Source organism: Cajanus cajan, chromosome 11 (assembly GCF_000230855.2).
Source record: "Cajanus cajan strain Asha chromosome 11, NIPB_CcT2T_4, whole genome shotgun sequence".
Classification (NCBI taxonomy): domain Eukaryota; kingdom Viridiplantae; phylum Streptophyta; class Magnoliopsida; order Fabales; family Fabaceae; genus Cajanus; species Cajanus cajan.
In genome coordinates, this window is record NC_138527.1 from 19991877 (window position 1) to 20007614 (window position 15738).

Sequence of the window (15738 nt, forward strand, 5' to 3'; positions counted from 1 at the left end):
CTTTCCCCCCTTTCACTTTACCCTTTCATTTTCTCTTTCCTTTAGTTTCTTGCCTAAGGCGCTTCCTGTACCTTCGCTTTCGTTCAATTTCCATAATTGTTTCCGACAACTGGGTTTCGCCTCTTCCTATCCCTTCTTTCTTTTGTCAAAAGGGTATCAGGTACTTCGATTTCTTTGTTCTCTCTTCTTTCTCCCATCTCCTCCTTCTTCGAGTCTTTTCATTTTCTTGATGGGTAGAGAGACTGGTTTTGGGTCTTCTACGCCTGTCGGGGGCAGAGGTAGGGGGCGCGGTAAGGCAGTGCCTGCTGGAAAGGTCGCCGTCGAGGGGAACGATCCACCCAAGGGTCCGGAACTAGGTGTCCCTGGTTACGACTGGGTGAAACGCGATATGGCCAGGGTCCAAAGCGTGTTCCGGTCGTTCCTCGAGGTCAACGCGATATGGAGGACACACCGGATTTGTGACATTTCCATTTCGCGGATGATCCTGCTCGAACCTTGCAAGGTCGGTGAGGGTGTGTATATGGGGAGGTCCACTGACCCTCCCCACTTCTATGTGTTCCAGTGTTTCTTTAGAGAACTGGGTGTCCGTCTTCCCTTCACTCAGTTTGAGTGTGCTTTTTTGGAGTTCATCAACATGGCTCCTTGCCAGTTGTACCCCAACAGTTGGGGTTTTTTGCGGGCTTTCCAAGTCCTCTGTACAGTTCTAGGGATAGAGGTGTCTCTTCCCGTCTTTCTTCATTTTTATCAGTTGAAGTTAGGCGCTCCGCCATACGGTATATTGTCTTTGAATGGGAGTAGGGATGGGGGTCTGTTTACTCTCTACTCCCAATCATATAAAAATTTTAAACAGGAGTTCTTCCGGGTCGCCCTTGTGGGTGTTGACCCTCTGGAGGACGAGGTGTTCCATTTCGGTGGTTTGCCAAAATTTCCTTTTTATTGGTGCCCTAAACCGTCTAGGTTTCACGGTTTGGGTAACCAGAAGTTGACGGCCTCGGAGGCGGCCGCCATTGAAAACCTTGCTGCGCTCCCTCGCCCATTGGATTGCAAGCTCGTTCTATCGCTTGCGAATTCGCCCTATAGGGAGAGGGGTCTAGAGAGTGAGTATTTCATGTTTTGGTAGTTTGTTAGGGCTTGTGTAATTTTCTTTTGCCGATGTGTTTGGTTTTCCATTTGCAGGCATCATGGGGAGGAACTTGTGGTGTGAGCTGAAGCATCGCTACAATGTTACCGAGCTTGATGTTACCGAGCCTCAGGGGGAGGAGGTTGCTCCCCTGAAGACACACCGAAAAAGAAAGAGGGGGAGAAGGAGGTCGGGGGGACCTCCGCCCCTCGTGATGCCAAGGAGGTGACCTCTAGAGCTGCTGATGTTGATGCGGTGGATCTCACCGAGAGTCCGCCGTCCAAAGAGGCTCCTCCAGTGGTTACTGGGGAGGTGGCCCAGATTGTTGAGCCTACTGCGTAGGCCGCCGAGGTGAGTGTCTTATTTCCTCATACGCGTCTTCTTTTGTTGACTTTGTTTGGTTTATTGAGGCGGTATGGGTCTTCTCGTAGGCCGGGTGGCCGTCGCCGAGGTAGGAGCCCAAGCTGCTGAGCAAGTTGCTCAAGTTGCCGAGGTGGTGAGTATCTTGTCTCTTGGGTGTTTTGTTTATATTTTATTATGCTTTCTGGTCGCCTGATCTGGGGCCATTTTTCGCAGGCAAAAAAAGCTGCCGAGATGGCGACCCTCGGCATTGGGCCAGCCTCCCCAGCTGTCGAAGTAGTGGCCCCGGCCACTGAGCGGGCCGCCCATGCTGTTGAGGTAAGTAGTATTTATTTATTTTTGTGGTTCCCCGTATGTCACCTTATTTATTTTTTGACATGGGACTGGTTTTCGCAGGTGAGGTCGAAGGTCCCTATTGTGGACTTTCTAGATGCCGGGCAGGGGACACTGGCTTCTGCTTCTATTGAGGCTCGTGGTGGAGGTCCAAGTCGTGAGGTTCCCATGTCCACTACTGCAGCTTCGGCGCCGCCGTCTTGCTCATCATAGGGGGCTTCCCAGAGCTGATACCTATCCCATCGCTTCGGGAATGGCCTTTCAAAGGTGCGGCTGGACCACGTGAGCGCCTCGGCCGACATGGATACGTTGTGGAGCGCGAGGTTGACTGCTGAGAAGTTCTTCCCTCAGGGCTCGTTGAGCTCCGAGGACCAGGGGTTGATAGACAAGGTCAGACTCGAGGATAGTTTTGACGCTGCCCAGGTCCTTCTATAGAGGGCTATGGGCATAATGGGCCACTGGAAGCCCAGGTGGGCCAAGCAGTAGGAGGACCTGGCCAGGCAGCAAGAAGAGCTGGCCAAGCTGAGGGGCCGACTTCAACCCTGGAAGGATGCGAATAAGATCCTGAGGGAGGAGAACAAGGCTCTAAGTGCTGCTCTTGGTGAGGCAAAGCGGCAGGAGGCTGAGCTTCGATCTGCGCAGGGCGACCTTGCAAGGGTGTAGAAGTCTCTTGAGATCGCCTTGCAGTCTAACGAGGCTTATGCCTCCCAGGTGGGGGAGCTGCAGGAGCTCGTTGCCTTCTCTCAGGGTCGCGTCCGCTCTTTAGAGGATGATGTGACGTCTTCTCGTGGCCAAGTGCGGGCTCTAGAGGATGTTGTCACTTCTCTTAAGGGAGAGCTGTCGGTAGCGGCTAAGGAGCGCCTCCGTAGCGAGGTCGTTCTAGGTGGCCGGGAGGACGAGATTGCCACCTTAAGGGCGGAACTTGCGGAGCTGGCGGCGGGGAAGGCGGCCGCAGAAAAGAGGCTTGCGGAGGTCGAACGTTTCGTTGTGTTGGAGCACAAGAGGGGCTTCCAAAAGGCTGCTCGTCAGGCACGGCTCCTTGCTCCTGGGTTCGACTTTTCCTCCATGCATGTGGAGAAGGTCGTCCGCTTTGGGAGGCTGGTCAAGGAGGACGATGTCGATGACAGTTCTAGTGGGAATGCCTCAGCCTAGGCTTCCTCTGTAATAGCTTAGTTTATTTTTCTTTTTCTCGGATTTATGTATTGAACCTTGAGAACTTGGCTTGAATGTATATATATATGCATTTTTCTTCGTCTGCGTCTGCGTTTGATTCTTTGTTATTTATGTATTCTCACTGTTTTGAGTTGACCATGTCGCGGTTTGAAGTTGGTCTTGGTTATTTGTTGTGAAAGTTCAAACTCATCGTCAGATTAGCGTGTTAGGCTTTGCATCCGACCTTAAGTAAATGCGTTAGGGTTCGAATGCGACCTTAGGTGGGGACATCGAGGTTCGTACTAGACCTCGATTTTTGGTCCGTGCTTGACCTAAACTTTGAGTAAAACGATTTAACTAAGGTTCGAACTCGACCTTAGGCGATGGCATCGAGGTTCGTACTCGACCTCGGTTTTGGTCCGTACTCGACCTAAAATTTGAGTAGCACGATTTGATTAAGGTTCGAACTCGACCTTGGGCGAGGGCGTCGAGGTTCGTATTCGACCTCGAATTTGAGTGTTTAAGGTTCGTATTCGACCTCGGATTTGAGTGAAGCGGTTGTCGAGGTTCGTATTCGACCTCGAATGACGCGGTTCAGACTCGACCTTAAATAAATAGATGAGAATGCTTAGGGGTCGTATTCGAGCCTCAAATAAACGCGTTAAGGTTTGAACTTGCCCTCAAATGAAAATATCGAGGTTCGTGTTTGACCTCGGATTTGGTTCGTTTAAGGTTCATTCTTGACCTCATATTTGAGTAGAATGATTTAATTAAGGTTCGAACTCGACCTTTACCGGAAGTGTCAGAATTCGTATTCGACCCCGGGTGACGAGGTTCGGACTCGACCTCAGGTTTGAGTAGAGAGAATTAAGGTTCGAACTCGACCTTTACCGAAAGTGTCGGAGTTCGTATTTGACCCCGGGTGACGAGGTTCGGACTCGACCTCAGGTTTGAGTAGAAAGATTTAATTAAGGTTCGAACTCGACCTTTGACGAAAGTGTCAGGGTTCGTATTCGACCCCGGGTGATGAGGTTCGGACTCGACCTTAAGTGAGAATATCGAGGTTCGTACTCGACCTCTTATTTTGCGTGTTCGACGTTTGTACTCGACCTCAAATTTGAGTAGAACGATTTAGTTAAGGTTCGAACTCGACCTTTAGTGAGAAATTCTAAGGTTCTTACTCGACCTCTTATTTTGCGTTCGCTCGTTTGAGGTTCGTTTTCGTCCTTTATACAAGCAGGAAAATAAGAATACAGATTGAATAAAATGAGTGATTTTATTTATTACGTCTGTGTGCCTCGTTAAAAACCCTCTCGGTCAAAGACTGAGGCGGGAAAAAAGTGCACAACTTTGTTCATATGGAAAAAAGAAATGAAACTTAAGGAGCTACGGTGGGAGGATCCCTCTTGCTTTGCTTGCTGGACGAGGAGATCTTCAGGCTCTCGGCGTAACATTGTCGAGCTGTCTTCTGATTTGCTTTGACGGTGATGATCTTACCGTCATTCCCTGGGAACTTCATGGTGAGGTGTGGAGTGGATACCACCGCTCCGAGCTGATTCAGGGTTGGCTTCCCAATAATGATGTTATAGGAGGTGTTGGCCTCCACGAGGAGGTATCGGACCATGATTCTCCTTGTGTCCGGAGGTACTCCGAAGGTTGTCAGTAGGTCTATGTACCCGTGAGTGTGAACTCGCTCTCCTGCGAAACCGACTAGGGGCTTCGTGTGAGGTTGGATAAGGGAATGGGGGACGTCCAGCCTGTGGAACGTCGGCCAGTACAGGACATCGACCGAACTTCCTTGGTCAATGAGTGTCTTCTGCACTTTCCAATTGGCGATTTCCACGACGATGACCATGGGATCATCTTGGTTAGGACTGATACCCGCGTAGTCCTCGTCGGAGAAAGAGATCGGCAGTGAGCTTAGGTGCGAGGCCGAGGTAGTAGAGTGGACGCAGTTGATGCTTCGCAGGTGCCTTCTCCGAGCTGAGCTGCTGGTGCCTCCCCCAGCAAAGCCACCTGCAATTGTGTTGATTACTCCCCGTAAGGGAGCTGACTCTGTCTCTTGGCTTATCTCGGCTTGTACTACGCCGCTGGCATTTTGCTGGAAGCCTTGGTGTGGGTCAGTGCGAGCTCCCGAACCATGGCCTCTGCCCCGCCCCCGACTGCCATAGCCGCCTCTGTTACCCTTTTGTCGCTGGACGTATTGGCCGAGGTGACCGGCTTGAATGAGCTCTTCGATGCGATCCCGGAGTGTGCGACACTCCTCTGTGGTGTGACCATGGTTCTTATGGTACCGGCAGTGCTTGGACTTGTCGGTGCTGTTAGGAGTGTGACCCGGTGGCGGAAGGGCGAGCAGGTTGTTGTTGCTGGCTTCCTCCAGGATGTGAACCCTAGGTGCGTTCAGGAGAGTGTAGAAGTCGTATCTCCCCCCTCTGTTTTCCTTAGTCGACTTCTTGAACTGACTATCATTGTTGACTTTGATTTTATCCTTATGCCCTTGTTCCGACTTCGCCGGGCCTTTTCTGCGAACCTGGTCACGGAAAGCGGAGTGCTCCTCCATCTGGATGTACCCGGGCGCGCGCGCACGGAGCTCGTCCATATCGCGGGGGGAGGGGGGGTCTCGGCACAGGCTGTCAACGAAGGGGCCTGCTTTGAGAGCCATGAGCATGGAGTGCAGGGCGACTTCGGGATTTAAGTTCCGGATCCTCACCGAGATGCTAGAAAAGCGCTCCATGAAGGTTCGCAAAGGTTCGTCATCGTTATGCCTGAGGTTGGCCAAAGCAGTCGAGGTTGTGTGGTAAGGTCGGCTTGTGGCGTATTGCGTCGTGAACCGCCGGATTAGGGTGCTGAAACTGTCGATGGACTTGGCGGGTAGTTGGGTGTACCAGTGGAGTGTGGCTCCCTTAAGCGAGGTCGGAAAAACCCTGCATAGGATAGCATCACTGTTGGTGTAGAGGTTTACCTGGGTTGTATATAGGTCGATGTGCTCATCGGGGTCCGTCGTGCCGTATAGCGGTTGAGATGGAAAGGCTTCCATCCGCGGGGGAGTGGGGTCTCCATAATGCCGTCCACGAAAGGATGACGGCGGAAGGTTTCTTGGCCTTTTGTGACATGAGTGGGGGTTATGCTGACGTCGTGGCCCGACTTGTGTGTCGATGCGTGAGATCGGTGCGTGGCTGGTCGTGAGGTCGGTGCCTTGGTCGTAGTCCGGGCTTGAGAGGCCGAGTGTGCCTCGTCTTCATGAATGTTGCTCTCGTGAGGAGAGTGATCAAAGGGGCGTCGAGGGAGTTGGGCGCGAATGCGCTCGTTTTCTTCGCGTAACGCTGCGAGGTCTGCTTCGTTGGCTGTCCGCATTGCCACTAGATCGGCTTCGTGCTGGGCACGCATGTTGTGCAAGTCGGTGTCGTGTTGTTGTCGCATCTGTTCGACTTGGTCGATCAGTCTCCTCAAGGTTGCAACGTCGCTGTCCATGGTGATTGAGTGATCTACGTCGTCTGTCGCGCGTCTACTATGACTTCTGGTGAAAACCATACAGGTGGCCGATAAGAGCTGTCTTGATCGGCCCCACGATGGGCGCCAAATGTTCTTACCGGAATCTGTCGTAGGGACGATCTTCCAAGCAAGATTGGTGAGCCTCCTTCACTAGTACGCTTGATGCTCCAAGATGAGGGTGGTACCTGTAAAAGAGACTCCGATGCTAAAGTTAGGGTTTGTATGAGTATTAGTCTCGTATATATAATGCACGTACCTTGGTGTGATTTAGGGTTACTTCTAGCTTTGGGCCTGAAATAAGATATAATATGGTATAATATGATTAAATGGTGGATCTCATCTGGGGCGAGATCCTTGGGGATCGGTTATGATTTGCTTAAATACCGAGCTGACGTCGCGTAGCGCGTGCCCGAGGTCGTCTTGCGTTGCTGTGCCGAGCTCATAGCTTGGCTTTGTAGCACGGATAGTACAATAAGTAACCTTTTAAATATTACTTTGTTGTAATTTGAAGATATACTAAACACTTGCTTTAACAAGGATTGTTATAGGGAAAATACATTTGTGTTGAAGGAACTAGACATATATATATATATATCTTGTTGAGGAGCAAACTAGTATAATTTTATGTTTAAAGATTTTTTCTCTCTATCATTCGTATCACATTGTTTTCCGACAACATTTTTTTAGAAATTATAATATAAAATTGTTCGCTGAAAGATTTTCAAGTCATAACATACGTATAATTCGACCTCTAATTCTTGTGTGTTAGCTTTTACTTCATATTCTCTACCACTAATATAGTAGGAAAAAACGAAAAAGGCCTTGACTTATATACCTGCTAAATTAGATATAGACCTTGTGTCTTTTGTACAAATGGATCAAGTTTGGTGGCTCTCAAATGGAGATGAAAGTGACGGGTCAATTTAGGAATTAGAAACTATATTGGTTAATGGCTATTTAATTTTCCCCCCTAACTTTTGGATACAATTAACAATATGTGCAGCTGTGAATTAATTGAGATTTTCCATTTGATGTTTGAAATGATATTTCTACCTAATTAAGAGACGAGTAATATAAAGAAGACCAATCACGTACGATATTGCAGATTTGACGTGACAATATGTGAATGCACGAGAAATCAATTCACAATCACTGTTCTCTTTTATTTGTTACAATAAAAGCATTGATCTCTTTAATATCTAATATCCTATGATGTCAAGTTCCTCGTAACGTGTCCCTTCCCAGTGACAACATTTTTTTTTTCTTTTCGGCTTTTGGTTAACAACAACAACATTGAACCTAAATCTTAAAAGACATCTACTCCAGTTCAATTCAAATTGCTCCACAAATTAGTTGACACTTTATTCTCTTATTCCATGGAAATCGTGGACCTAACCTATCTTACGATAAATAAATTACATTGACACTGCAAACTGTGAGTCAAAAATACGATTGAGAGTTGCAGCCAATCGAACTCCTCCTTGTGCCAACCGCAAATTGACTATTGGGAAACGAGACAAGAAGTAATCATCTGCAAAGTACATTTTCATGGTATAGTGAGAAAAAAAATGTATAAGAAATTAAAATTTTCTTGGCTACAAATTTTTCATAACTCACCTTCAAGTACTGAGCCTTCACTAGCATCTTCATACGCCCATTTGCAGGCATCTTTGGCGCTTTCAGATGCATATCTAAAAAATTGACCCGTGTTAGTCACTTATATTTTGCATACAAAATAAGTTAGTAATTAGGAAAAGAAAAAGTGGCAAAAAAGAAAAATAAATATTAATCGAGTGTTTGAAAAGACAGGATATTAATAATCACTGTGCATTGATATTTTTGAATAACATGAGAGACTATTAAAATATGAGTTAATTACAATACAAGTGTAAAAAAATTTTATACTGATAATCAATTATATCTTTTAATTGTGTAATGTCACTATAAACACATTTATTTTTAACAATGACATGATACAATTAAAAGATATAATTGGTTGTCGATGTAAAAAATTTTATATTGACATAGTATAAGTGATTAACTCTTAAAATATATAGTTGATATTTTCTTTATTTTTTTTCTCTAGGAAACTGTGAATCCATGATTAATAACTCATTTGAAGGTATATAGTGAAAGAGAGAGATTTAAAGATAAAGTAAAATATGAGAAAAAATATGTGATAAAGCAAAAATAATGTTCAGACACAACGTTAGTCGACACCACTCTAGTATATATAAAAGCATTAGTTTACGGTTTTAGAAACAATTTACAATCAAAATCTTAATTACCAAGAGAAATTTTAAAGAGAAACAATAAGTTATTCCTAAAAGTTAAGTAAATCGAAAGCAAAAGGTATAAAAGAAAAGTTACATATATATTTTTTCGTTAGTTAAAGCATTATTCTTTGAAAACAAAATGTTTGATTTAAATGATCCGATCTAATAATAGATTCTAACGGAACATACATGACTGGACATGGTATGTCATCGTTACTGCAGTTCGCCCATTCCTCTACTTCATCAGCCCATACTTTCTGTTTATTCAAAAAGAAAAAGAAAATTCAAATTAAACTTCAATTTTCGTCAGCCAAATCTTTAGATTGAAGATAACAAAAGATGCCACAAACAATACCGTAATATTCTTTTGAATGGCATCAACGAAGTCGTCCAAGTCATCATAGAATCTTTCAAGTTCTGTCTCAATTATGCTAGAATCCCAAACCTGTACGCATATATGATATATAATATATAAACTATATATTTACGACGGGGTGTTAAAAGAAAATATTGTTTCATGGTTGAGGAAAATTAGAATTTGACTAACATGGTGAAGATTTTGCTTTCTTTTGTACCAGTGAACAGTGACATCATTGCCACCCCTGTCTGAGACAAAGCCACAATGAAGAGGCTGCAGATTAATGTATAGAAATTAGAAAGTCATTATTATAGAAATATGGTTGAAAATTCTATAGAAGCATGGTATATGGGTGATTTAATTAATTAACCTTGTATATATAGATCTACATAGATGCATAAATATATGTATACCTGATGGATGTCTCCCATAAAATGTGAAAGGAATAGTAGAGATTGAGTGAGATTATCTGATATCGGGAAGTTAACATAAATTTAAACAAAAATTGTTAGTGTGAAAACAAGATACATAGAACAATTCAAGGGGGAGACAACATTAGTTTGAAACAAGGATTTACATTTAGATTTAGTATCACTGTCATACTCTAGGAGCTGGTTGGTGTAATTGGTAATTGCTGCCACAACACATCGCCCCTTAGTTCCAGTTTTGTTATCTACACAATCCCCTGAAATTCAATACAATTATCTTATTTTCCAAAACAAAATTGTGGTTAAGGATCCATAAAATTTCAAATATGAACCAATCTTATTTGTAATTTTTCCCAGGCTATTATTGTCGTGAGCGCCCGATTTACATGTATGATCTCAGTTTTACCAAAGGGTTGACCCGGAAAGTGGATTTTGTCAGAAAAATTGATGCTTTTAGCATTGATAAATTAACTAATTTGGTAACAAAATCCATAATTTAAGAGAGTGTGGAGAGAAGGAGAAGAATGAGAAAGGAAGTTACTGCTATCCTTGTACTTGCAAACGTTGTCGGGAGTATCAGCAAAATGCAAAGGAGAAGACCAAGGAAAGACCACCCTAACATCATCAGCCCAAGAACACTTGCTAGACAAGTCGTTATTTGCAGATTTTGGCAACAATTTCTTCACAGCCTCTGCAGCTGCAGTGCTGAGTCGAGCCTGTTAAAAATAAAAAATGAATTTTGTGATTGACACTATGTTATGCTCATATTTCTTTGTTAATATGGTCTATTTTAAACTTAAACTTTGATAGATTTACTTTTATTGACATATATTTCTCCTCTTATTTTACTAATTTGATTATTGAACATTCAGACTCAAAAGAAGTTAAAGACAAGAAGGTAGGTAGGCACCTGAGCAATCTTACAAACAATGGCATGCCCTTCGTCTCCCCATCCTTGGGTATTTGGAAGCAAAAGCATGAACGAAACTATGGCCACTAGCTGAACTCTATTCATTGTTCTCTACTCTACAAAACCTCAGGCATTTACATATGAATATATACAGAGAGAGAGAGGAAATATCAATTTATTCTATGAGTATTTCTATCTAAACTTAGTGTATTCAATAATTCATGTTTTACATCAAATTTCAATGATCAAATCGTTAATTTAAAAGTTCTTAGTATTTAGATCAAGTTTACAAATTTTTTAAAAATTTAAAAATCATTAAATACTTCATTTTATCAATTCAAATTGACGAATAATTATAAAATTATTTTATATATAAATTTAAATTCATGAAACAAAATATCAAATAAACTTTAATTTTTTTAATAATTTATAAACTTGATCTATATATTAAGAATTTTAAATTCAAGAATTAAATCATTAAAATTTGATGTAAAATATAAATATTAAATTAAGTAAATATAAATAAACTTATTTTAAAATAAACGGGTTTCTCCTTTTTTTATATATATATATATATGAGAGATTATTTAAAATATGATTAGTGTCAAATAATTTAAAATTAAAATTTATTAAAAGGTGGTTGGTGGGATAGCACATAGCTCATAGCTCCAAAGAATACAAATTAATCTGATTGGCTATTAATTAAGTGTACTTATCCGCGTTGCTTGCTTAATCACCAACTCCAAGTGAGCCGTGTGTTAGATCATAGTTGGCAAGAGGGTTAATGTTATCAAAGGCAATCTATGCAAGTAATATTTTAGGTTAAATTCACTTTTCGGCACCGTAGTTTTTCGAGATAAAATTTTGTTCTCTAAAATTTTGTTCAAGTTGTCAACATGGACGTTGGAGGGTATTGTGCGTGTGGAAAGCATGGTAGAAATATTAATATATTATAATGTCTCCAAATTCTAGGCCAGAAACAGCTTAATGTCTTGATCAACTAAAAAGCTAGGTTTTTAATAGACTTTCATTTCATGCCTACAATAACTAAAATTTTGATTTGGCCGTACATAAATGGCCATGTGCGTGACCTTCATAGTTTTTTTTTTTTTTTCAGAAAAGATAGATCGTCCGAAAAGTGTTCCGAAAATTATTTCGAAAAAATAAAATATTACTTTAAATTAAATAATATTAAATTAATAATTATTTTATAATAAATTTATTATAAAATATTAATATTTTATCATTTTGGAACATGATTCGGAATCTGTTTTCGGAGGATGAAGCACGACTTTTTTTTTTTTTTTTCGTTTAATGCACAAGTGTTACCCCATAGTCATAGTCATGTGTGAAAAAAAAAATCTTTTATTTATTTATTTATTTTATACTTCATAAAATATAAAGACGAAAAAAAGTGAGATAAAATAACTTTTTCTTGAATAACCTCCATACTTCTTTTCAACAAAAGGACACTTAATTGCACTACCACATCCCTTGAACATGAAACTCTACCAAATGGGGTTAAAGGACTTTTAAAGGAATTTAATGATGTATTTCTTAAAGAAGGTCTGAAGGGATTACCTCTTTTTAGGGAAATATAACATCAAATTGTTCTTACTCTTGGAACTAGCCTACCCAATAAGTTAGCCTATTGGACCAATTCCCAAGAAGCTAAAGAAATAAAGTCTCAAGTTCAAGAGTTGTTGGATAAGAGTTGGACTCAAGAAAGCCTTAACCCTTTGTACAGTTCTTATGCTTTTGGTGCCAAGAAAGATAAGAATGGAAGATGTGTTGTGATTGTAAAGCCATCAACAATATGCAATTAAATATAGGCACCAAGTCCCTAAGCTTGATGACATATTGGGTGAATTTCATGGTTCCACTATTTTCTCCAAAATTGATCTTAAAAGTGGTTATCACCAAATCAAGATAAGAAAAATGTATAAGTGGAAAACTCCTTTTAAAACCAAATTTGAATTATATGAGTGGCTAGTAATGCCTTTCGGGCTTACTAATGTACCATGTAAATTCATGAGATTAATGAATCATGTCCTATGGGATTGGATAAGAAACACGTAAGGGTAATTTAGCATACAAAAGAAATAACCATATAATAAGCATAAAAGGAATGCAACTATACTATATGCACCAACGTGTTAACCAAACAACACACTTTATAGTTTACATCATAGAAACACAACATTATTATTGTGTCATGGCAAAACCCACCTTTCAAAGGCAAACAACTTATTCATGATAAAACATATCAACTTACATCACAATTATGTCATTCAACAATTATCCTCGTGATACCATGCAGTTTTCTAGTAATCGATTAAGGGTTTTAACCCTCGACTTCATACTGTTAAGTCAGACGAAGCGCATTCACAAATCGCACCAAAGTTTTGAAATGACAAATATAATACATATTGTTATTACTAACATGTGCATTAGTGTTTCAGTTGGATAACAAAAAGTTCAAACAGTGAAATATGATCAAGCATAATCTGGCTAGACAAAATATCAGACGATAGAAAGGCCAATATCAAGACTAAGTTTGATTCAGGCACATATCAAGATACAAAGTCTATCAGCAGAAGTCTGAGGCATCAGACGCAAGTTGGCCAAACATCAACATGAAGTGACCATCAAAAAGAACCAAGTAAACTAGAAGACAAATTTATCACTTCCATACCCAAACAAAAAGGGTAGTCAAGATCAAACAGAGTAACCAGACGGTGTCAAGAATATAGAAGCTCGTCCGAAGTCCAGTAATCACATTGAAAGAAATCATACAAGAAACACTAGAGGACATCAACGTGAATAAAAATAGGCAATCATGCATTCACAAGTCAAAGCTGAGTGTGTCAGAGGAAGGACACCTACTTTTCAGAAAAAGACAACACTGCAATGGCTAAACTGCTGAGAAAAGTACAAATATATCTAGATCATGATTGAAATCAGATACCAAAGTAATCAATTGCACAGAGAGTCTCCACGAATACAAGCAAACATTTAATGCAAAATCAAATGCATTAAATGAGGAGATTTTCATGAACATGAACAAAGCCTCCATCTACAACGACACGAAGCTACGCTCCAATGAAAAAATTCAAATTCAAACAATGAGTAGATTTATCAAAAGCGTATAAGTATCAAGGCCAAGAAAAAGAATGAGAACAAGGAAAAAAATGTGTAATACAAAAAGAAAAGAAAGTCAAGAGGATAAACTATTTTCCCTCTCAAAGTACTTCCTGTATACCTGTGTAAAAACTAAGATAGCTTATCTTAGTGGTGTTGCTAATAGTTCATCCTCTCTACGAGAGTAACCAAACACTTAGACACTTATCCCTGTAAAACTAAGGTTGCGCACCTTAGTGAGTGTAGAAATTATCCTATCCTCTTTGTGAGAGTTATAAACACACTCAATACCCTCAACTGCTATAAAGCTTGAAGAGGCTGATAGAAAAAAATACTTATGAACCAAAAGTGGTTGATAATACTAGCGTTGGTGAGTGAAGCTAACGGACCAGGAGTGGTCAAGAATACTTGGAGAACCAGAAGTGGTTAAGAATACTAGCTTCTAGTTGACGAGCCAGAAGTGGTTGAGAATACTTTTAATCCTTTGTAATTAGTGAAACCTTTCTGCGGAAGAAAACTAGACGTAGCTCAGATTGAGTGAACCAGTATAACTGTCTGTGCATTCTTTTCATTTTTTTTATTACTCACTTTGCTCTTGTTCTATTTCGTTTTTCAACAAAGCATTAGACGAGAGCATATTTGACCTTGTTGAAACTACTTTTACTAGACGATAAAGTCTTCTAGACAGAAAACTAATTTACTTAGCCTTTTACGTTGAAAATCAATTTTACTAAACAAGAAAACTCACTTGACAGAAAAGTCTACTTAAGTTTTCCAACCAAAATTGCTCTTGCAAAAGAACTTTAAAATTTTCCTTCTAACACAAACACACACATTCAACCCCCTCCCCCTTCTGTGTGTATTTCTACTAACTTCATATACCTTACTCCAACATTAACTAAGGATCTAAAGGAGACTCAACAATCCACTCCAAGAGTTAACACCTACTCGAGGAGGGTTTTTCAACAACTTGCCTTATAGAGAACCACACCAATATCCACACTATGAGATATTCAACTTTCGAAAACATTGTCTGCTCTAGTATTAAGTCAATCAACATGCCTAAATACTTATAGCATTTTCACTATCAACACCTCTACGATCATAATCATGCAACATATCATGCCTAAATGCCTAAAACATTTACAACATCACACCTCAACTCTTTGCATCTCCCACACCGATGCCATTCAATCCACACCCAATGTGGATAAGTTAGGGAACCCCTAGGCCTTAATGCTAGGCATAGAAAAATCTATGCTCGGACCCATTCCAGGAAGAGACTAGTCTCTTTCCTTACGCCCAACATCACTTCTTTGACACTTGACACCAATTCAATCATAACCAATTCTCTCACCTCATGCCTGGTGTCATTCAAACCATGCTCGGTATGGCTAAGTTAGAGGCTTTTCTCTCTCCTCACGCCCAACGCTACCAATCATGCACTTGGCGTGAACAAGAAAAGACCCCCTTATTTGAGCCATGTCCGATGCGATGACGAGTTTTGCACTTGTAGACTCACAAATTTGGTTCAAAATACCTTAAATTTAGAAAATCTAAAGCATGCAATCCAATATATTAATTACATATATTCATCATCAACAACAAAATCAACATGCAACCAAGGTTGATCAACAATCACCTAAATCGCCCCAACATGCTCAAGTGACCCAAAAGTCTCACTATGCAAGAATTTAATCTTTGAACCACCAACATAGTCAACGACTTAGATAAATTTAAACACATTGAACAACCAACTCAATCAATGTTCAAGTTCTAACTTCTCTTACCTCAAAATAAAAAAGAAACGAGAAAGAGGAAGAAGAACAAGCTCTAAACTTTGGGATGCTCTACACAACACCACAACATTGATTCTCAGCTACAAGTTTCGAATCTCACCCAATAACGATTCTCAATGACTCTTGGGAAGCTAAGAAGAAGAAGAAAAAGAAAACTTTTAGAGCTCCAAAATTTTTCACTACTCCCTCTTTAAAATTCTTTGAGAAATGAGTTTACGAGGCTTAAATTTCAAAAGAAACATTATATACTTTCTTCCTTTAAACCAATTGAATCTCTACCTAGAGAATCCCTCTAAAACATCTAAAATCTCATTAGAAGTTCTTTAACTCCCAAATTCTCTCAACACCACACATCATAATACCATAACA

At 40.8% G+C, this 15738-nt stretch overlaps 1 protein-coding gene across 1 annotated transcript; it reads right to left on the reverse strand.

The window, feature by feature from the left end:
* Positions 1-7570: 7570 nt before the first annotated feature.
* LOC109792880 (endonuclease 2) lies at positions 7571-10589 on the reverse strand. Its single transcript, XM_020352333.3, has 9 exons — positions 10430-10589; positions 10061-10235; positions 9669-9776; positions 9505-9560; positions 9281-9364; positions 9089-9178; positions 8923-8990; positions 8075-8148; positions 7571-7988 (listed from the first exon to the last, which is right to left on the reverse strand). The coding sequence occupies exons 1-9, from the start codon at positions 10532-10534 to the stop codon at positions 7873-7875; spliced, it is 876 nt and encodes a 291-aa protein (XP_020207922.1). The 5' UTR covers positions 10535-10589; the 3' UTR covers positions 7571-7872.
* Positions 10590-15738: the final 5149 nt, after the last annotated feature.

Coding starts and splice junctions, on each gene's coding strand:
- LOC109792880 (XM_020352333.3), bottom strand. CDS start 10,534: ATGAATAGAGTTCAGCTAGTGGCCATAGTTTCGTTCATGCTTTTGCTT. Junction 9,561..9,668: donor CAGTGATACTAAATCTAAAT/GTAAATCCTTGT, acceptor TCCCGATATCAG/ATAATCTCACTCAATCTCTA. Junction 8,991..9,088: donor CCATTCAAAAGAATATTACG/GTATTGTTTGTG, acceptor TTGAATAAACAG/AAAGTATGGGCTGATGAAGT.